We start from the raw sequence: 23,155 nt of genomic DNA, 5'->3' as shown, positions 1-23,155 counted from the left end.
TTTTTGTTTAAAATTTTTATCATACACATCTAATTAACATTTCTTCCTGGGAGGTTTAAAATTTTACTACTTAAAACTAAATTTCTTAATTTGTATAAAATTGGAAATAAGTGCCTATTTTCGTAATATAATGTGTTTGTTTAAAATGTCTATCATACACATCTGATTAAAACTTTTTATTGGGAGTAGAAATTGAATTGCTTCTCTTGCGGTTATCATGGGAACGCCTATTGCTTCATCCCTCATCCTTTACTTTTGCTGTTACCGTGTCAGAAACTTCATGCAGTTTGCTATGAACTCTAATAATTCAATATGCAATTATGCGAGAAGGAAACAATTCTCATTTAACAACACGAATTAGCATGTTAATATTGTTTTGCGTATAAAATAAAATAGGATTCTCTGATACACATTTTGTAAAAATATCATTTCAGCAGCTTTCATAGGAAAGGGAGAACACTACAAAGCGCACATATCGACACCGTCCTACAAAATATGCATTTGTAACATACGCGTACATTCACATCAGTAGCATTTCCTGAACTATTGGACTGGAAGTATCACCCCCAACAAACCAAACAAAAAAAAAAACCTTGATCTACATTGTACAACTACTTCCACATCTCTAGTTGCGATTCCTGACTGCTCTGTTGAACTTCTAGAACTTCACTGAAACCACGAATGAGATTATTCCTCATGGTTTTGATCAGTTTGCATCTCTGATTTCTTTTTCTCCTTCATAATCGCCTGCCTAGGCATTACGTCTAACAGAAAACTCCCTCCATTCCATACAGTTGCAGAAACCTTGAGTAACTGGAAAACTACATGCAACCTATACGACAAGAATATGGGCACGGCGAGTGCCATGGTTGCCACAGTGAACATGGCTTGCAAAACAATGTACATCAACAAGCGATTTTGATCTCCAAGCATCCCACTTAAGCGCCACCATACGTTGTTTGCTTTCTGAGCCTTTTTGGAGAGCTCCCTAAGAAACACGCAGATAAATATAACAGTCCATTTAATAACACACACGTCACAGCGCCAGAATCTTGATTCTTGGCAAAAGAGGACGGATGTGTAAATATTCTCTTTAATTTGAGAAAGAGAGTTGGAAAGTATAGAGAAGGAATCTGTTAGTTACCTGTATGAGGTCATGACCTCAGGATCTCTTAAAAGCCTTTGTCGGCGTAAAACATTCACAATGAGAAAGTAAAGGACCTGCCACAAAGTGTAGGCAGCTAAAGGAACAAAAAACAGCCATGTCCAGAGGTAGGCCTTATCTTCCACATAAGGCCATGTAGGCCTTCGAGCACTTCCCTCTGGATGCATGGCTTCAAAGGTTGCGGGGTTCCACCACCTAATGGTAAAGAAAACCAATCCTGAAAGTAATTATTGGGTTAGACAACGAAATGCAACCAAATTAGATACATTAAGCAACATGAAGTTGGCCTACTATCAAAAGTTCAGAATACACTGGCAATTAACATGTAAATATTTATCCCAGATAAATGGAATTGAAGTTTACTTCAATACCTTCGTTATAACATATTTACACTATTTCCTTAGCAAGCAAAATAGTTTGGCATTTATAGTTTCTCCCTTCTATTTTCTCTAATATGAACTTCAACCGTGCTCCCTAATTTCTCCATTGTAAGATGTTACAACAAATGTCGACCCAAAAATTAAAAAAATTGTCTGGCTTCATATCTCTAGCTCAGAAAACTCATAGCCATCATAACTGATAAGATTTACTAACATTTGACAGCAAACTAAGTTATAATCTATATCTACTACGGAGTGTTTGAACAGTAAGATTATTTCTCAATTCCATATCATCAGGTAAAGATCAAAATCGGGGCCCAAAAAAAAAACAACGAGAATAATTTGAACAAATCTAACAACGTTCCAGAGTCTTTTAATATTATAATAGGAAAATCATCATTGGGATGATAAAACCAACACAAAGCCAGCAGAGTATCATCAACCATAATACTTCTATCACAATTTCTATCTCCTAAAATTTAGTGCATGAACACATACCTGATATGCACTCCGTATTACACATTTAAAAATATCAATATTAAAGAAGCAAACAATTAAGATCATAGAAGCCGTTGATGTTCCAAAATCCAATTGTCCTGTCTACTAAGATTAGAGATTCTAAAACATAAGAGGTCAAACTTACCAGGCAGAAGATGGATAAGAACACTAACAATTTTGTCAAAAGAACTGAAAACCAGGCTGCACCGCCACACAATCAAAGCCCATGCCAATGGCCCCTGCAACCACACTTCAATAAGTTACAAGGTTGACACTTGTAACATTCTTCTGCCGACGTGTCAAACTATCAGAAACTGAGAGCCTACCTCCGCAAAGGCAAAGCAAACCATGAAAAGCTTTTCATTCTTTGGAGAAAACAGCAGGTCAACCAAGAATATTGTATTGGCGTAATAGCAAAAATCCTGAACAAAAAAAACATCAAGTTACTTTTTTATTTTCTTGCTCAGATTTTTGACGCAACTCAAAAGATATTAATAAGAATATCTATCCAGCTCTCATAATTTAAGTAACTACAGGGCAAGTAGACATAATTGAGCAAGCTCATATTACTCTCTTTTTACAGCCATTATGCTCTCTTCGCTATTAGTGGGACATGTTTATGTAGAAATCCCACCTACACAATTAAACTTTAGGAAAATCATCCTTTTAACTTCATCTTTAAACCTCAAGACAAGCCAATATTTAGTAACTTCACAATTTAAATGGAATTTGGTAACTCTCATCCCCATCAGCTATGTACATAACCAAATAAAGAGTTGGTGATTTTTTTTTATTTTTTATTTTGGAAAAAAGAAGAAGAAGCAAACAGTTAGAATAAAAATAATTCGTCATCTGAGTTATTCGGTGATAGCTGCAAGGAATTCAAAGTCAATTCACTCGGCCCAAAAAATAAAATCTATCGTCTCCCCCCTCTAAGATTACATGGTCAGTTAGATATCAGCCTGCTCAGCAGTCCAGTAGTCCACCCGTCTGTTTTTTATAGCAACAGATTTTCGCCTGTACTGTCTTCTCAATAAATGCCTACCAAACGGTACCAGTACTATCCTTCGGAGTCCGAGTAACATGGCACAGGAAGTACCAACGGCACCGAACTTTATTCAAGAAATCAATGCACGGTTTCAGAAGCACGTATTGAATTAACAGATGGATCAGATAAGTGTGAGATATTACATCTTACCAGAAGATAGTAATGCCATTTCTTATACTTATAGTATATCCACCGGAGAGGAACAAAGGTGACGTAGAAGAAACAATATACATACGGAATGTCTTGAGGTCCTGGTAAACATAAAAGAAATATTGAAAAAGAAAAGTAAAGATAACCATGGATTTGTTTAAGGGGAAATAAAAAAAGAAAGCATTATACATGGTTCCACTGATCAGAGTTATCAACTTACTTGCCCCCAAGAGGAAGCAAAAGCCGCCAAAGCCTAGAACCCCCAAAAAATGCGTCACCTGAAAATGCATATGAAACTCACTGTTAACATAGCCAAGAGTAGGTATCATATTCATAATAAAAAGGGGGAAAAAAAAAATGAAACCCGTGGATTATCAATTTCATATTAAGAAGGAAAGAAGAAGCAAACCTTGTTAATGAACCTTTCATGTTCCTCAGCTCGCTTAGCGATCTTATCCGCCTGCTTCGAAATCATCTCCTTCGTCTGAACAGCTTGTTGCGACAACACCTTCATTGGAGCCAAACCAAATCACAACCAAAGCTTGAGAAACAATAGACGGATACAAACGACGGCTAAAATCAAATCGAAATCTCGATTCACGCATACCTTAGATCTATCCCTGAATCTCTGCTTCACCTTTTCAGAAGATTCGCCGTTTGTATACTCCACGTGATCTTCGTTATCGGACATTTTTACTACACACTAACAAACCTACGTTCTCAATCCACAAACAACACACAGAGAGAATGATGATGATGATGATGATGATGATGATCGTGAAGGTGAAGAATCAGAAGAACAATGCCGTTTCCGTCTATGGATTGAAGGAGACTCTTGAGCCAAAGACCAGAATGTTCTTTAACCTTCGACGCGGATAGGCGGATTATAAAACAATCTGGTCATTGTCGTCTTGTCCATTTCTCTCAGATGCGCAACACACACACACACACACACACGTGTCACGTGTGAACCATCTTGGGGACTGCCAAATGTTAGTATAAAATTATTGGGTCGGTGCTTTATTACACTATAAGTTATTTTAAAAAAATTAGTGCCTTTACTAAAATGACCTAAAAAAAATTATTTTGTATTTTTATTATTATCGGTAATAATACTATAAATTCAGAGTAATTTATATTTTGAATAATACATCTTTTATAAAATGTGACTAAAAACATCATAAGGGGTATATTATATTAATTACTTCCTCCAATTCTTATTATAAATTTCAAACAACTAATTTACGGATAATAAACAATTAGTTAAAAATAATAAACAAGTTAAAAATAGGGAGAATTACAATGAGGTCCCACGTAATTAAAAAACAAGTCCCAGAGGTTGTCATTCTCACTGTAGGACTTGTTATTACAGGCTGCTCAGGTTGTTACTTGGGACTTTGTAGTGATTATTTCTCTTATGTGGGACTTGAATGTAATTCTCCCTTAAAAATATTCTTTTGTTTTTAAATATGTCTTTATAATAAATAAAAAAAGGATGAAAGAGAATGTGTGAGAAACTATGATAAGGGAAAAATAATTAAAGGTAACATTGAAAAAATATATTAAATATTAAGACCCACCAAATTAAAGCTTATAAGATGGATTATATTCTTTTTGAAAGTTAAAACTTAAATAGGGTTGAAAGGAGGAATAATTAACTTATGAATCAATTTTGTATAATTCCGTATTTTAATTGGACAAAATCTTGGCCACATGGCTTTAGAGGTGGTTTGGGCACCATAAAAAGTGCTTTTCAAAATTTTTTTGTTTAAAAATCAAAATAAATTCCTCTACACATTTATTTAGTATATTATAAAAGTACTTTTAAAACTATAATTTTAATTTTATCTAAACACTTTTCTAGTTTCCCAGTTAATTTATCATATTGTCGAAGGAAAAGAAAAAAGAAAGAAAAAGAAAGAAAGAAGGAGCGAGGGGGCATCTCAAATGGATTTGACATATTCTCGGGAATATTATCTCCAAGTCTTTTGCCTGGTGTTCTGCAAAATGAGATAATTAATAGAATTTGCTTAAAAAAAGATGTCGCATGGTCACCATAAGGGATGGTTAAAAGGAGTTGAACAACCATTCTGAATTTTTCAACAAATGTTATCAATTATTATTTTGATCTTAAGGATGCCTTTCCACATCCATAAATATTTGAGTGGAATTAGAAAATATCTTTTGTTCGAGTTTTATTTAAGGAGTATTTGGATTAACCTTTAAAAATAATTTATGAGGCTCGAGAAAAACATGCAAAAGAGTCATTATAATTTATTTGACTGGCAAGTGATATTATTGTGTGATATACTAGCTCCGGTCTTTAATATAAGACACTGTTAAATTTTTATTTTAATCCTAAATATAAGATCCCAATCCACTTTGTTTCTCATATTTATATATATTTTTCAAAGTAGCCTTTTTAACAATGATAATCCTAGTCAATACACTTGATTAGGAAGGATATTTTAGGAAAGACAATACCTATTTAGAACAAATAACTAACTCAACTTACTTTCTTAACCTCCTTAAATTAGTCAACTGGCTCTTATAATTAGAATCGGAGGTAGTATTTTGATTAGGTAAAACATCACCACTTTGTCAACATAATGGTAATAGGCAGGAAGCCGATGTAATTTATTTGACTAGTAAGTGATATTATGGTTTGATATATTTGATTTGGGCTTGATATTTTGTTAATTAATGACCTGACTTTTTTATGGGAAAATTTAAAAAAAAAAAAGCCTCTTGAATTTTAAAATTTGAAATCAATCTTGTTTACTACATTTTAATAACAATTGATTATATTGAAAAAGTAAATAACAACATATTTTTTAACAATTACTTATTTAAAATTTTGAAATTTTAGAGATATTTTTTGAATTTTTTTCTTTTTTATTTTTTAAAAAATAAAAATTTAAAATCAATGAATTTAACTAACTAATTTTGTCGGAAACATATCTGCCCAGCGGAAACCTGGGGGATTTATAGATAATTAATGTGTGTGTAATAGCAGGTTATGTAACTTTATTAGTATAGTGATAAATAAATTTCTCCGGCAAAAAGAAAATAATGATAATAAACTTCACTTTTAATAACTTGTCAATACTACTGTAGTTAAAAATAAGCCGTCAATACCACCGGCCGTTCGGCCGAGTGGTAATTGAGCAAGTGTTAGTGCGGAGTGTGTTGTGATGTAGTTTCGTGCCTGCCCCTTTGCAATCCTTTTTTTTTTAAAAAAATAAATATGAAACTGTTTACTATCTCAACTATAAAACTTAGTATCTAATTTTTTTGTTGCCCATCCAGTTTACCGAAACTTTGCTCCGACTACATCTGGACCCGACTCGCGTCGCACACCTGACTGTAGTAGGTAAGTCTTCCAACAGATATTTCTGCATATGCTGAGGTTCGAACTCAAGATTTCGCTTAAGCGGTATCAAGCTGCTTACTATTTAAACCAATCCCTATTGGTCTTAGTATCTAATTATTAACACACACATACACACTTGTACATCCCGGGGTTATGCTTATGATAATGCTTGGGGGGTGGGGGATCAAATTTTTGGGCCAAGCCCAAGTATTCCAGTCGCCTTGGGCTCTTTAATGTAATTGTTTTACTTATACAATAAAAAACAATTAATGCAGATGGGAATAGGGAGAATGATATTTCATGACCCTCTAAGAGAAATAATCATGTTACCAATAGGCGTTGGTTAGTGGAAGAATTTTGGCCGTCAACATCTTGAAGGAAAATCAAAAGTGAAATAATCATATTTCAGAACCGTGAATTTTGAAAATACTCTAAAAACTCATGCCCTTAGAAGGAAATTTCTTTCGTAAATACTCATTTGAGGCATATAGATAAAAGAGATGGGGGAATAATCATTAATAACGTATAATTAGTGCCGTATTGGCCACAAAAAAAGAAGCAAGGTATAATTAGTGATATTGAAAATGCTTATTGATTTGTATGATGAATTGGCCCGCTTTTGATTGAATCAGATTTTACAAGATTTTAAGTATAAAGTTCAATAATGATTGGTTGATATTAATTTTAATCAAATTATCAATTTAATATTTATGATTTGTTTGGCTTGAAGGAAAGAGAGAGGAGGGGAGAAAAAATTTGGTTGAGTTTCATCATCGAGAAATAAGGATAAAATCTTTTAATTGATATTATTCATTTTTTTCCTCTTACGTCATCTGTTTTTATTTAATCAAAGTATTATAACCCACTTGTCCATTTTTTTAAAATTGAAATTAAAATCTTTGTTCTTCTTCATTTTCCTCCAATTAAACACGAAATTAATTCCTTCATACGGAACGTAAAATTTAGTTAAGTATGCAAGTTCAAGTACTTAATTTTCATTTTTAAAATTTTAAATATTTCTTGAATGTAAAACAAAATTGAGAGGAAAATAGAATAAGCTGCATGAAAACTACGAATCATTATATTTATTGCTTAGAAATAACGTGGCTCCTACATATTTTATATATTGATATTGTAAAAACGTCATATTATTATAATTCATAAATCATGTGTTCCATTCCAAATTTCATATAAAAAATCCACATATTTGATTTGTAAATGGTATATGAATACTTAAAATTTAAAATTTAAATTACAAATATGAATTATTGCGCAATTGAACTCTAAGATTTGCCCGCTTCGGCGGCGCCTCAATTTGAAAATTGCGCAGTGGGCCACCTGCGGGCCCAACTCTTGCCTCTTATACAGCTACGACGAATCAATCATCATTCTCGACCTTTTTAGGCCTTATTTGACATGGCGTTAATAACTTATAAATACCTTTTATATAAATTTAGATAAATTTTTTTTATATGGTTATTTTATATTTCGTAAATCATAATTGAAAAATTATTTATAAACTATTTCAAATGAACCCTGAGAATTAAACCCTCTCACCCAAAAATAGGGTTTGATTTTCCATTCTGGCACCTGTGAAGGCATTTGGATCTAAGAGTGCCTAGGCAAACCATAAAAGGGGGTGTTTTTTTGGCTAACCCCAAAAGTGCTTCTCGGAAGTATTTTTTTACAAATAGAGATAAACTCCTCCACATATTTACTTCGTATACTGTAAAAGTACTTATAAAACTATGATTTTATTCTTTCCCGAATACCCCCTAAGAGTCTATTATAAGTTCATCCTACTTAACATGATATCACTTAAGAGGAGTGGGATCAAACACTCCGCCCTTACTTTGGTTCGAGTTTAAACCCCCATCTAAAATTTTTATATAAAATATTAATCTTCTTTTCTTTTTGTTTTTTTCCATTTTACAAATTTAAAAATGGTAACTTAGGTAAAAAGAGAAAGGATGGTAGTAATAAAATTTGTGTTTGTATTTTATATGTATTCATGTGAGAAAATATTAAACTTAACAGGAGAAAATATTCTTTCCAACCCATTGAGTTTTACCCACAAATCAACTAAAAAAAATGCTTAAAATTTGTATTTGTGTCTTAAATAGAATTGTCTCTAAACTATAAAGAGAAGTAATAGAAATTTTTTATTTAAGAAAAAAAACAGAAATAAACAAGACATTATCTATATATTTACATATAATAAATTATTTTAACAAATTGTATTTTTCATGACTTATAAATAACATGAATAATTTATTAAGTTATAGGATCTAATTAAAAATCATATAAGATTATAAAAACCTCATAAAAAGAAAAAAAACTATAGAAATCTTATTAAAAAAGTCAAGTCAAATTATAGAGACTCCAAGGAAAAAATTATATATAACTTTTAAACGTTGAATTGTACGTAATTAACTTTCAAACTTTAAAACTTGACAATATTTTTTTTTAATTATGCTGATGATTTCTTGTCATTTATTGGTCGTTTTTTAATTCAATATATCATATTCGTATTATGGGGTCTAATTTATCACTTTTCGTTAGACTAAAGTATATATTTATACTTTAATTTTATATAAAGTTTCAATTTGATTGCTTAGCTTTAAAAAATATATTTTTAGTCCTTTAGCTTTAAAATTTTTAAGTTTAAATGATTTTTTTTAACAATCATGACTATTTAAAAAATTTAAATTAACATATTAGTATTTAAGAATGTTTTATCAATATTTAAGATACCAATGTCAATATTTCTGTTAAAAGATTTAGGGTTAAATGACTTAAAATATATCTTTTAAAGTTAATAAATTAAATTAAAATTCTGTATAAAAATAAAGGACTAAATATATATTTTAGCCATGATGTGCGTATAATCTCGTTAAATTTTAAATTATGTGTAGATAATTTCTTTTGCTTTAATCCACATACAACTAACTTTGCATGAGTCAATTTTCCAGTAAAATATGACATGAACTATAGCATGAGAGCTATTTATATAAATTGGGAATCAACAAATATTAAAAAATAATGTAATATTTAAATTGAAAATCAATCAATTAAATTAGAATTTTTTTTCCAATGCTTGTGGAAACCGGCATGGCGAGACATGATTATGAGAAGACAATTAAAAAAAATAAAATCGAAGAAATTAATTAAAAAAACAAAAAGAAAATTGAAGAAATTAAATAAGATTGATATGTACACGTAAAAGAGAATCGACGCCAATAGAACAAAAGCACATTCATTTGAGACAGCTAAGGCTTGATTCATCTTATCCCTTGTCTCCCGCGGCGGACCAACCAATATTGTCTCTTGAATCTGATTAGAGGCTAAACTACATTTTTTTTATCACATAATTTTTTATTTTTGATTGATGCTTTATTTCATCATTTAATTTTTATCATATTGTGATCTCTCAACTTAATTATAAAAACATACTCAAATTTTATTTTATTTTTCATCTAACTCTATCTAGTTGTTTAATAAAAAATTTTTTTACATCATTTCTTCATGATTTGACTTTGATAAATTTTTGATACATTGGATTTCATATTTTAATCAATCAACATTTTTCCATATTTGGCATATGAATGTTCTGCGTTCTGAATCACATTTCCTTATATAACTAATTAACTATATTTCCTTACAATTTTCTATATATATATATATATATATATATATATATATATAGCAGGGTTAGGATTCGGATTTCTAATGACTTATTTAAATAAGAAAAGTTTTCATCACTCGAGCCAATTTGAGTTGGCCGCAGTTATATTATAGTTTTAACTATAACTACATTTCATTAAAAATGTTCTAAAGTCTACACAGTTAAAAATCAAATAAACTGTGCATTTCATATTCTCTGACTTGTTATTTAATATGTGTGGGATAAAAATTTAGTATCTTTAATATTAAGAATCAATGTCATGCTAAATAGTTTTAAAAATACAAAGATACCCATCAATAAACATTAAAAGAAGAAAATCATTATATTTCATCAAGAGTCAAGGCTACAAATAAAGTCTTGCCCCACGGTTAAAAAGAAGAGGCAAGAAAAATTATAAATTGAATTTTCAATATTTATATATTTAATTGGCCAATAAAATTCATATATTTACATATCCAAAGAGAAGTAAACAAAAAAAAAAACAGACATGAGGTTCAAATATCATCATTACACTCATCATTTCCTTTTATTTCCACTATATTTGTCATATGCATTTTTTTTTTATAATTCCAATCTGAAATGTGTGTGATTTTTGCATATTTTGTAAAATCAGCGAAAAAAGTTATACTCCTCTGATCCTCCATATACTAAAAATTAAGTTTTATATTTAAAATCAGAGGAGTATTATTTATGATTTATTATGAATAGTATAATATATTACTCTGGTCTTTAGTATATGACTTAATTGAAGAGTTAATATTGATCCTATGTAAGTTTATTTCACATGTTTATCAATTTTTCTCAAATTAAGTTTACTGATATTATCATAATAATAATCAAATAAGAAAGGGAGGAAAAAATTAAGAAAGATGATTAAGGGGTTTAAAAAAGATATATCATATTAATTAATTTAACTAACTTTTTAATCTACTTAAATTAGTTAATTAATTATTACATTAAGAAGCAAAAGGAGTAATCTGTTAAGACTTAAGAGTATTTATATCTAAATTTTATGAGGACTGCAAGGAAAATGTATTGAATTTATGGGGAGTGAGAACAAATATATAATACTAGTATATTGTAACATGTGATATATATATATATATATATATAGAGTATATATATTTTTTTACACCTGAAAATTCTTTTGCTTTTTTGGTTGGAAGTTTATGCTTTATTCCGTTTTGAAAGAGGGAGCGGCAATTGAAGGGAGAGAGAGAGAGAGAGAGAGGGGTTGGTGAAGTCGTGAAGATAACAAGCTTTTGCTCAAATGTTGTGAACACTCTGTAAGATTTCATTTTCACTGCCTATTGCATCAATTTTCTGTTTCTCATCTCTTTCCAATCTCTTTCGCTCAGTTTCTCTCTCTATTTCGCTCTTTTCTTTTGGAGTCAAAGGTGGATTATTTTGATTGGCATGGAGTTTCCATTTTGAATTTCAGAATGAGGGTGGTGGTTTTTCGGGCTGGGTGATCTAGGGTTTTCGCTGCAGCTTCTTCTGATGCTTTGGTTCATCTTTAACATCATCCGGTAAATCAATTTTGTGATTTCTTTGGGTTGCTGATGGAATCTGCTGGTTTTTCTTTTGTTTCCCCACATGTTTACGAATATGTATATGTTAATTCCTCTTGGTTTATGAGGGATTTTTCCTCGCTGGTTCGATTCAATTTGGTTTTTGTTTTTGAACTACAGATGATGTTGTCCAAAGTTGAAGCTCGTAAGAAGACTGGCGAAAGTTCGAGGGATGGGAAGCTGTTAAAAGAGATTGAAACTATTAGCAAGGCTTTGTATTTGGATAAAAAATTTCCGAGGAAAACAGTTTCTTCCGCTAATTCTCGATCCAAGTCTGCCGGGAAGTCTCATTTGCCTGATCCCAGATCGAACCCTGCAGCTAGTAATGAAGATCCTTCACGCAAGGATAAGAAGTCCATATGGAATTGGAGACCGTTAAAGGCCTTTTCCCATATCCGCAATCGGAGGTTTGACTGTAGTTTTTCTCTCCAAGTCCATTTGATCGAGAAGTTACCTTCAACTTTTAATGATGCTAGCCTTAGTGTATACTGGAAGAGGCGGGATGGGGTTTTGGTGACCCGTCCAGCCAAGGTAGTTGAAGGCGTGGCAGAATTTGAAGAGAAATTGACCTACACTTGCTCAGTGTATGGTAGTAGGAGTGGACCTCACCATTCAGCTAAATATGAAGCTAAGCATTTTTTACTCTATGCTTGTATTCTTAGTGCGCCAGAACTCGATTTGGGGAAGCATAGGGTAGACCTCACAAGGTTGCTTCCTCTTACACTGGAAGAACTTGAGGAGGAGAAGAACTCAGGGAAGTGGACTACTAGTTTTAGATTATCTGGAGTTGCCAGGGGTGCTGTAATGAATGTCAGTTTTGGGTATGAGGTGGTTGGTGATAACAGTAATGCTACCAAGGACAACCATACTGTTCCTAATGCTTTGACTTCTAGGCGAGTTGGAAGTGTGCCTAGTTTTGCCAAGCAGTATTCTCCTCGAACTATAGATGAGGTAAAGGATCTTCATGAGGTTTTGCCAACATCAAAGTCGGCACTGGCCAGCTCAATAGACATTCTATATCAGAAATTTGATGAAGAAAAGACAAATGCTCCCGTGCATGACAAACCTGAACTGGATTTGTGCTCTGAGAATCTTGAAGAAAGCAAACCAAATGAGTCTCACTTGACTGATTCTGGGAAAGAAAAATCTGAAGAATGTGTTGGCAATGATGAAAAATGCAGCCCAGTTCCTGGCAATCCTGAAATTAGTGTGTTTCAAGAAAACCTGGAACCAGTCCATTCTGATGGTGATGGTGATGTTAATGAAAACCCTGAAGAATGCCAAGGTAGATTTTCTGTTGTTGATCAAGGCATAGAATCGTCATCAAATGAACGTCTTAACTTGGAGGCATCCACCACAAAGGCTCCTGATTCTGATGTTGATACCCATGATATTGCTGGTATCCAGTTATCTTCTGAACATGCTATTAAATGTGATTCCTTGGGTGAGGAAAATGATGATTCTAAGGAGAAGTTTACGCCAAACAAATTCACTTCTGAAGATGATGACTTTATCACTAAAGAGCTGCTCATGCAGGAATTAGAATCAGCTTTAAATAGTATCTCTGATTTGGAGACAGCTGCACTGGAATCTCCCAAAGATGAGGCATATGTTGAAACCAGATCTGAATATAAAATGAAAAAATCACATAGCTTGGATGATATTACTGAATCAGTCGCCAGTGAATTTTTAAGCATGATAGGTGCGGACCATAGCCCATTTGGTTTGAGTTCTGAAAGTGAATCCGAGTCCCCAAGAGAGCGCCTTTTAAGGCAATTTGAGAAGGAGGCTCTAGCCGAGGGTTTTTCTTTATTTGATTTTGAAATGGGTGATGATGAAGTTGAAGTTGACTATAATGCTCCTGTTGGATCTGAGCAGTGGAACTTCTCTGAGGGCTGCAGATCTTCATCACCGTTCCAAGATCTGCTGCAGGAGGTGCATCCAACCGAGACACAGGATGTGAGGAGCAAACAGAGGGCTCAGATGGTAGAAGACTTGGAAACAGAAGCCTTGATGCGTGAGTGGGGTTTGAATGAGGATGCCTTCAAGAATTCTCCACCGAAAGACCCTACTGGTTTTGGAAGTCCCATCCACTCATCACCTGAAGAACCTCTTACTTTGCCTCCTCTTGCAGAAGGTTTAGGTCCTTTTCTTCAGACAAAGGATGGGGGATTTTTACGAACCATGGATCCCTCACTTTTCAGGAATGCTAAAAGTGGTGGAAGCTTGATTATGCAAGTATCCAATCCTGTCGTGGTACCTGCAGAAATGGGTTCTGGTGTAACGGAGATTTTGCAGCGTCTGGCTTCACTGGGAATTGAAAAGCTCTCAATGCAGGCGAATAAGTTAATGCCTCTGGAGGACATCACAGGGAAAACAATGCAGCAAGTGGCTTGGGAAGCTATGCCTCTCTTGGAGGGAACAGAGAGGTTTGTCAATCATGTTTCAATCAATTTGTTACAATTAGAATTCTTACAGAGCCGTTTCTTCATGCATGTTTCATTTATTGAATGCTGCTTCATCTATGTAGGCAATGTCTCTCGCAGCATGATTTGGTGGCAGGGCAAGATACTAGTTCTGCACAGAGGGGCTCGAAAGGAACATCATCGGGACCAAAGACTGCAAAGTCTAATACAAGTTCATTAGGCAATCAAACAAGTTCAGAATTCGCTTCATTGGAAGATCTTGCTCCACTGGCTATGGATAAAATTGAAGCACTTTCAATGGAGGGTTTGAGAATACAGTCTGGGATGTCTGACCAGGATGCACCATCAAACATCATTGCACAATCCATTGGGGATGTTTCAGCTCTCCAGGGCAGGGGGGCTGATATCAGTGGGTCTCTTGGCCTGGATGGAGCTGCAGGTTTGCAGTTGTTGGATCTAAAGGACAGCAGTGATGGCGTTGAATCTGTTGATGGGATAATGGGCCTATCGTTAACTCTGGATGAATGGATGAGGTTGGATTCTGGTGATATTGATGATATAGAGAATATCAGTGATCATACTTCTAAACTTCTTGCTGCTCATCATGCAAACTCCTTTGACTTCATTCGTGGGACCTCTAAGGGAGAGAAGAAAAGAGGCAAAGGCCATGGCAGAAAGTGTGGTTTATTGGGAAATAATTTTACAGTAGCTTTGATGGTGCAACTGCGTGATCCTCTGCGCGACTATGAGCCTGTTGGAACACCAATGCTTGCTCTGATACAAGTTGAGAGGGTGTTTGTCCCACCAAAGCCAAGAATTTACTGCAATGTGTCCGAGATAAGGAACAATAATGACGAAGATGATGAGCGTGAAACTAGCGCCAAGTTGGAGTCAAAGGATGACAAGGAAGAAGAGAAAATCTCTGAAGAGGAGGGCATTCCTCAGTTTAAAATAACTGAAGTCCATGTTGCTGGTCTGTCAACCGAACCTGAGCCCCGCAAGAAGAAGCTTTGGGGTACTTCAACCAATGAAAAGTCTGGCTCCCGTTGGCTACTTGCCAATGGAATGGGGAAGAGCAATAAGCATCCGATAATGAAGTCAAAAGTTGCATCCAAATCTGGTGCTTTCTCTACAACAAAAGTGCAACCTGGTGATACATTGTGGAGCATATCATCTCGTGTTTATGGTTCGGGATCAAAATGGAAGGAATTGGCAGCTGTAAATCCGCATATCAGAAACCCCAACGTCATTATATCAGATAAAACCATTAGATTGAAGTGAATCTGCATTTCGGATTTTTCTTGGTTAGGTCCTATCCTTGTCAGATCACGAATAAAGCAACCTTCCCTTGAAAAATTACAAGACTAATTGAGATATGAGGGATGTAGACAGAAGTAAATCAGAATTAGGCTCATTTTTGTTCCATAGAACCGTTTGTAAGATTCCTTTGTCTGCATCTGCTGTATTTATGTCCTCCGAAAGGAGCGTGTGTATATTTTATACACATTGGCTAAATTATATTGCTTTGAAAAGAAAGTCCAATGCGCAGTGTAAAGGAAGTGTTTGAATGAGCTCATAGTATCAAGCCTTTTTCTGCTTTCTTTTTATTCCTTTCTTGGTTTTGGAAAGCTAGGCTTCTTGATCTTGGGGGAAAAGTATGCTTCTCCATGATACAGCGGGTAACGTGTTTATATCTTTTTTGGGGAGGAAAAAAAAAAAGGATGTATACATTATATATTTAACTTATAATTATTTTGTTATTATACATTTTATTGTTACCTTTTTTCCGTATATTAATTATTAATTAATATATAATTAAAACATTAATTTAATCATAAACGATTGAACTATAGACCAACTATTGAAATATAAATTAGTACTTTGACCGACTCAACGGTCAGTCCAATTTTAACACCTTGGCATTTGAAGATTTTTTTTTATCCTTTAATTGTTCTGTCATAATTTTATTCATTCTAATTTTAGAATAACCAGACAGAGTTAATGATAGAAAATATACAATAACGATTTCTTTAAAAGAAAACATTACTACTTTAAATTGCACAACATTCATAATGACTCTCGCCAAAGTGTTGAAAATTTTCACAAACCATCTTATATGCTAACAACACATTTTTTTTCTAGCTCCAATTCATCGTGTAACGGAGGGTTAAAATCTAATTTAATAAATTATAAATGTTTATTGATAAATAAATCAATTTATTTCGTTTTCGCTCACACTAAAGAAAATGGTGCTGCAATATTGGCATGCTCTAATGATTAGTGATTCCTCCATGGTCTTTTTAGTAGGATTAATTTCAGAGGAGTCATAGTCGTAACTACGATCTGATCAATAATTAAAAAGCAGCTCAAGGCAATAGAAAAATAATCTCCAAAAAGAAAAATTAAGCCGAAAAGAAAATACATTTAAAAGATTTTTTTTCTAATTATGAATATGTTGTGGGGCCATTATCGCCAACGTTTGCTTTGATGAAGGCCCACTCTCTAAGCTCATTCCTTGGCAATAAAACTGGGGAATATCATTCCATTGTTAAGGTGAGGGAAAAGTACTGTAGCTCTCCATAAAAAACTGGTACAACTAACCTAATCTTCTCATTAGTTCAATTTTTTTTTTTTTTTTTACTTGAAGGATAATTTGGTCCCTTGCAATTATTTTTTTATTAAAATATTAAAGCATCCCCATCTTATTCCAAGTGAGGGTTAGGTTAGAATGCCCCACTCAACTCGGAAGCCAATAGCAATACTGGATCAAACCAAAATATTACTCTTGCAGCAATTTCCACTTATATAGTGTTTCTAGGGGGAAAAATCCTAACATCAAACACCTTGCAAGAGTACTCTTTTCAGATGTTTTAAGAAATTGAGGTATTCCACCCAATCTTCAGATCAAGTCAGGATTGCAATATATTTTACACTATCCTATTTAAATGGATCATAAGTGGAGTTTCTACCCCTGGACATGGGTGCCTCTATTTTGAAGACAAATCAAAATCAATTTATGTTTCATAGATTACAGACAACAAGCATGCAGTATTTATACATGGGTCCATATGCATATTAATAAGCATTCAAGCATCAGTAGCAAGGAAAAATTTGATGAAATTTCCAGCTTTTTAAAATAATAGGAAACAATAACAATCTTGTGAATTACTTCACCAAAGGGTCCAATGATCATTTGACAGCAACGTTCATGAGACTCATATGCGGTTCACAAACCAGAGTTTTCATATCCTCAAGGCAGGTAAGATTATATATTGATTCAAACAGAGGCATTCAAAATTTTTTCATAAGAATCAAATGAAACAAACAAAATAGACATTATGGGGCAGGGTGCGCCTGCATTAGAATCTAAGTTGAATAGTAGACACCATAATAGCCCAAGTGTGCTTTGGAATCTATAGTGTGAAAACGTAAGGAAAACAAAAGGTATATAGACAAACATGAGGCTAAGATACATATTACCTTTGGCAAAATTTTATATATAATATTGTCATCTGTCAGAGTTCAGCAGGGATCCAGACCCCATCAGGTAGCAGTACATTAAAGAAAAAGGAATCATAAATTGCCTCACATCTTCCAAGTTCTGTAATCCACAACCCAAATTGTGACATGAAAAAGTCTGACTTGGAGCGGCAGGCACCGGCATCACAGAGAGCTCAAGGCGGGTATAACTTCATAGGGCAGAAACTGTTTGAATCCTTAGTTAGCGAATTACTATCATCGAAATAATCTACTTATAGCCAATCACCTCGCCCCAATATCTGGAAGCAGTGTAAACAACAATTGATTGAGAATTCAAAAGGGAAGCATGCAACAATGGTGGTTGGTTTAGAGCTGGTGTTAAAATGGAGCAACATTATTGTTCACAAGAATGGTTTCAGTTTCATGAAGTTTGAATAAGAGCATAAAACATGGTAAAGTCTTTTGAAAGGGAAGATTGGGTAAAATTCATTTAATTGTTGTATTCAGCAAAGGTGTCTTGATTTCCTAATCCATCCTATGGTTGAAAATGAAAATAGTCTGAGGAAAATATTACCGTTACTGTTTGTAGTTGAACTGCTTTCCCTTTCCCCTGAAGCATGCTGTTCAAGGAAGTCCTGAATTGTTTTCCAGTAGTTATCGCCACCAGCTAGCCATGTGTCCATATGCATGCCAGTAGGAAATTCCACGAAGAGACATCGATTATTACGAGCAGCTGCCTTGGCATAGAGAATTCGCATATGTGATGGTGGGATCATCTCATCTTGCAACCCCGAGAGAAAAAGGATGGGCTGCTTAACCTGGCATTAACATAGTATTTAGAAAAAAGGTGAGGCCCAAACTTGCAAATCCAGCAAGAGACACATAAAAGAAAAATGGCTTGGAAGCAAAACATTGAATGATACTTTTTATTGAGATAAATAAGAAATTCTAAAATCGAAAATCAGCATCCTCCATGGACTTGAGGGGCTTTAACCTCACTTCTAAACCTCGCAAAAGCAAGTGAATAAATGCATATCTTATACATACAGGAGAAATATGAAAATGGAAGTATTCCTCACCTGGCCAACAATCTCAGCAGTATTCCATGGAGAGCGTACAAGAAAATTGAGAATTTTAAGACCTTTAGAGCTGCTTCCTCCAATAAACCACTTCAGAAAAGGTAATAAAACACCAGCCATATCCAATATTGATGTAAAAGTATTCTCCAGTATCAGTGCCGCAACCTATGATGCAGAAAGAAGGCCAAAAATATTTGTAAACTACAGGGGCATGAACAAGCTCTTGTTGATAATAACAAGGAGGGATGAATCTAAAAAGGTAGGATCCAAGATTGCATCAGTCCTTTGTTTTCATGACTCGCTCAATGGTAAGTACAATATAATGAATACAAAAAAAGAAATGACGACTGTATGTTAAACTACTCAAGTTGAATATATTCTGAAAGTAAAGTTCAAAATGAATACTTCCCTAAAGACCAAAATGCTAGTAAAATACGTCATGATAAAAACTCCATCATAAAGTAAAATGCTCACTGGTTGGCAAAATGATATTTTTAAACAACAGAATGATGAATGACATTTAAAGATGATACTGTTAGTGCCCGTACAACTCTTTCATTTGTTAGTTTATTGCAGGGTGGGTGTTGGCACCCCGGGGGGGGGGAGAGTGGCAGGGTAAGAGGAATAAAATTTCTCAGATAATCATTAAACAAGTCATGAATCCATATAAAACTATAAAAATCCTGCAATTCTATGTCAGAAACCTGGCTGGACCTACTTGATAGAGAATTGCTATAAATCCATATACAGCTATAAAACTCTTGCAGTTCTATTTCAGAAACCTGGTTGGAGCTACTTGATAGAGAATTTCCATACAATTCCCCTTGTCAATCTAGCAGGGTATAAGTAAATAGTAGCTTAACATATCGAGATTCAGAGTGATGACCAAATTCCCACACTACAAATTGCTGTCAATGGCAAAAAAGTAAACTAAAAACTCACGAATCCTGAAATGGCTACAACAAAAGAAAAGTGCAAAGTTTACTAGACAGATACCTTATCAGGGTTATTTTTTGCTAGCACAGCTCCAACAGCGCCGCCAAGTGACCTTCCAAATACAACTATTCTAGATGTGTCAACATCGTCCCTTTGAGAAAGATGGTCTAATGCAGCCTGAGAACAAAGAGGTTATTCACAATGGCAAACATCTATGAGAAATAGATTGACAACTGAAATAAGGATATCAATAAATTAAGCATGCCTGTGCACACCTGAGCATCCATAGTAATACCATGCTGTGAAGGATAGCCATCACTTGCTCCATAACTGTTTTAGTCCAATGATATATTAGTACCAATCTAGAGAGAAAGTTGCATGTGCATTTTAGAAGGCATCAATCTGTTAAAGATAAGGTGATGAAATAATAACATTGAGGTACTAGCACATACCCTCGGTATGAAAGCATGAAAATATTGCAATTTAACCGCTGCAACATTATGCGCACCATTTCAAGACGATGAGCAATATCTAAAAGCCAGTAGTCAAGGCCTCTAAAAAGCATAATGAACCTGATCAAGTGAAGATGTATAGATTAAAAATAAAAAAGCATATGAAGGATACTTCCAGCATTTTCTTGGAAAAACAAAATGGTTGGACCTGTAAATGAAACATGAGGATATAAAACCTCTAAGAACAGCATCTATTATAACAGTAAATTGATGAACATACAGAAAGTACCAAATGGTTCAATTAACAGAAAACATACCAAACGCAAAAGCTTGCATCATGGTGCATTTAGATCTAATTACATCCAAGAATTTGTACTTTCAAACGTTGAACATTAATTTGTTCCTTCTGTTGTTCTGATCACTATTGGCCTATTATTCTATGACTAGTTTGTAGCCTATTAAATTAGCACCGCATTATCCAAAAGAGGGAAGAAAACTAAATTAGAACAGTCAAGGCGGTAAGTTTAGACTGCATAGTTATAAAAGTGACGAAAATAAGACCTTCAACCAAGTCTTTTGATGCATAAGACGAGAAGATGTGACCCAAGACCATAGGTCACTGACACAGTAAGTATTATTTAAATTCTAAAAGAAGCACATGTAAAAGGGAAGGGAATCCAATTTGAGATTATTCCATTTAACCAAACGCAACACAGCCTGCTTCATTTAATCAACAGCAGTCCACCCCAAAACTTTCATTCCAAGAAGATACTGACTTCCCCATATTCAGTTAACTCTGAGAAATAAAATGCCAAATAGCACATCTAAGTTTCAAATGCACGCCCAAAACAAAGCAGACGCTAAATCATTTACCCAGCTAAAACTACAACAAAATAAGCCAGATATCTCTAACCCAAAGCAAATTTCAGAAAAATGTAAATCCAAATCGATTTGTATTAATTTAGTCGAGCGCGAAACAACCTAAATCCTGTATCCTAGCCCCAAATTGAGCTCAAAGCTGACAAATTTAAAGTAGGCTAAACTTCGTATCCCCAGAAGGGCCAAAATCCACATCTTAACTCCCTCAGTCAAGAACATTCATTTCTTCACCAAACCAATCAGAACGAAATTACTTAAATTGGCAAGGCGAAACAAAAGGTTTGGCAAAAAAAAAAAAAATTGAACCCAGTGAGTCAGTCAGATCAAACCTCGACACTCAGGTAAGAGCTTGATGAACCAGGCGTGAAGACGCACGCCATCGGAGGATCTGAGCCAGATGTCCTCGTAAGTGAGCCTGAGGCGAGCGGGAGTGATGGCGTAGGATTTGGTGAGGCCAGGCACGACGGGCACGTACACAAGCTTCTCCTGCAACGCCACCAGCAATGCCATACCGGCCACCACTAAGCCCCCAACTCCGTACAGCAGAATGTTAACATAGGAAACCATTCTCTGATTCTTTCCAGTCTATGGCGACGTCGTAAACCACGCACTTTATTCTCACCTCGTTTTGTGGCAGAAGGGGGGGAAAAAAGGGCGTCTGTGTTTGTGTTTTTGTGAAAGCAAGGTGAGGAGAGAAGAAATTGAGAGGGATTGGAGTTTGAAGCTGATTTCTCGGGAAACGTCAAGCGAATAGGGCGAATTCGATGGTATTTGTGGCCTCGCAGGATCAAAATTCACGGCAGAAGATTAATAAAGTCACACTTTCTTTTATGAAAGAAAAAATTGAAGGAGAAAGTTCTTAGCTTCTTAAATAGTTTTAAGGTTTGTGAATTGAAGAAAAGCTCAATTTTGATGGTGAGACTGAAGAACATGTTTAACTTCGACAATTAAACATGTTAAACTGAGATCTAGTTGGTACTTTAATGTACTGATTCTAAAATGAATGAAATGAAATAGTTATTTTTTTTCTTCTTCTGGGGCTAAAGAATGTAATAAATACTCCTCCGGTCCTAATTATAAGACCCAATTGATTTATTTGAGGAGATTAAGGAAGTAAGTTAAGTTGGTTATTTATAATAAATAAGTGTTGTTATTCCTAAATATCCTTGCTAATTAAGTATATTGGCTAAAACTATCATTATTAGAAGGATTATCTTAGAAAACAATGCATAAATATAAGAAAGAAAATGGATTGGGTCTTATAATTAGGACCAAATAAAAAGTCAAATTGGGTCTTATAATAAGGACCGGAGGAGTAATTAGCTTACCGATTGCTGCAAGAAAGCCGAAAATACAAACTGTCATATTCATTTATCTTATACTACTCCGGTTCTTAATATAAAGTCTTGTTTGATTTTTATATTGGTCTTAAATATAAGACCCCAATCTATTTTTTCTCTCATATTTACTTAATTTTTTTAAGATAGTCCTTCTAATAATTATAGTTTTAGCTAATATACTTGATTAGTAAGAATATTTTAGGAAAGACAATAAATATTTATTACAAATAACTAATTTAACTTCTTTTCTTAATTTCCTCAAATTAATCAATTGGCTCTTATAATTAGGATCGAAGGTAGTATTTGACATGTTTGTGCATTTCAAATGAGAATTATTGATTGTAGTTTTGATCTAATTATAAAATGTATTTCCCAATTTTTGTAAAAAAGAGTTCATTCACAGCTTGTGAAAAGACCAATTCATCATGTATTTTTTACATCATTAATTCTCATGCCGGTAGTACTCTCGCTTCGCTTAGCTATGTTAGCTACAATTTTAGGAATTGAATTCTCTTTTTTTTTTGTGAGAGTGTCCAATCCTTTTTAATCGCTAAACCCACAGTACAATAGGTAATTCATCATATATTTTTAAATACATAAAAAATTTCTAAACAAAATTAAAATCATAATTTTCGAGCAAACAATTTGGCTAGTTCTACCCCTCAATTTCCCTAAACTAGACTTTTGGATTTT

The 23,155-nt window shown here is 34.1% G+C and overlaps 3 protein-coding genes across 6 annotated transcripts; 1 reads left to right on the top strand and 2 right to left on the bottom strand.

Moving 5' to 3' along the window:
• Positions 1–343: 343 nt before the first annotated feature.
• Positions 344–4,115, bottom strand: LOC114713118 (uncharacterized membrane protein C776.05). The gene is made up of 8 exons (XM_028897696.1): positions 3,849–4,115; positions 3,651–3,749; positions 3,462–3,519; positions 3,242–3,342; positions 2,370–2,465; positions 2,189–2,282; positions 1,145–1,382; positions 344–988 (listed from the first exon to the last, which is right to left on the bottom strand). Exons 1-8 carry the CDS (start codon positions 3,930–3,932, stop codon positions 688–690), a joined length of 1,071 nt encoding a protein of 356 aa, XP_028753529.1. The 5' UTR covers positions 3,933–4,115; the 3' UTR covers positions 344–687.
• A 7,376-nt stretch (positions 4,116–11,491) lies between these two features.
• Positions 11,492–15,896, top strand: LOC114713132 (protein PLASTID MOVEMENT IMPAIRED 1-RELATED 1-like). 3 transcript variants are annotated; one of them, XM_028897720.1, is made up of 4 exons: positions 11,492–11,585; positions 11,741–11,828; positions 11,991–14,299; positions 14,401–15,896. In XM_028897720.1, the coding sequence occupies exons 3-4, from the start codon at positions 11,991–11,993 to the stop codon at positions 15,575–15,577; spliced, it is 3,486 nt and encodes a 1,161-aa protein (XP_028753553.1). In that variant the 5' UTR covers positions 11,492–11,585; positions 11,741–11,828; the 3' UTR covers positions 15,578–15,896. The 3 variants fall into 3 exon arrangements, with proteins under 3 accessions (XP_028753553.1, XP_028753552.1, XP_028753551.1); XM_028897719.1 differs by having other exon boundaries at positions 11,518–11,585; positions 11,691–11,828; XM_028897718.1 differs by lacking the exon at positions 11,492–11,585 and having other exon boundaries at positions 11,610–11,828.
• Positions 15,897–17,687: 1,791 nt separating this feature from the next.
• LOC114713119 (alpha/beta hydrolase domain-containing protein WAV2) lies at positions 17,688–21,926 on the bottom strand. Of its 2 annotated transcripts, none has more exons than XM_028897699.1 (8): positions 21,452–21,926; positions 20,416–20,451; positions 20,244–20,322; positions 20,067–20,121; positions 19,852–19,968; positions 18,856–19,020; positions 18,351–18,594; positions 17,688–18,001 (listed from the first exon to the last, which is right to left on the bottom strand). In XM_028897699.1, the coding sequence occupies exons 1-8, from the start codon at positions 21,687–21,689 to the stop codon at positions 17,988–17,990; spliced, it is 948 nt and encodes a 315-aa protein (XP_028753532.1). In that variant the 5' UTR covers positions 21,690–21,926; the 3' UTR covers positions 17,688–17,987. The 2 variants fall into 2 exon arrangements, with proteins under 2 accessions (XP_028753532.1, XP_028753530.1); XM_028897697.1 differs by having other exon boundaries at positions 17,688–18,075; positions 21,452–21,921.
• Between the last annotated feature and the right edge of the window lie 1,229 nt (positions 21,927–23,155).

Source organism: Neltuma alba, unplaced genomic scaffold (genome assembly GCF_004799145.2).
Source record: "Neltuma alba isolate B1F8T4 unplaced genomic scaffold, ASM479914v2 tig00011419_pilon, whole genome shotgun sequence".
NCBI lineage: Eukaryota > Viridiplantae > Streptophyta > Magnoliopsida > Fabales > Fabaceae > Neltuma > Neltuma alba.
This window is presented reverse-complemented; position numbering and strand designations above follow the sequence as displayed.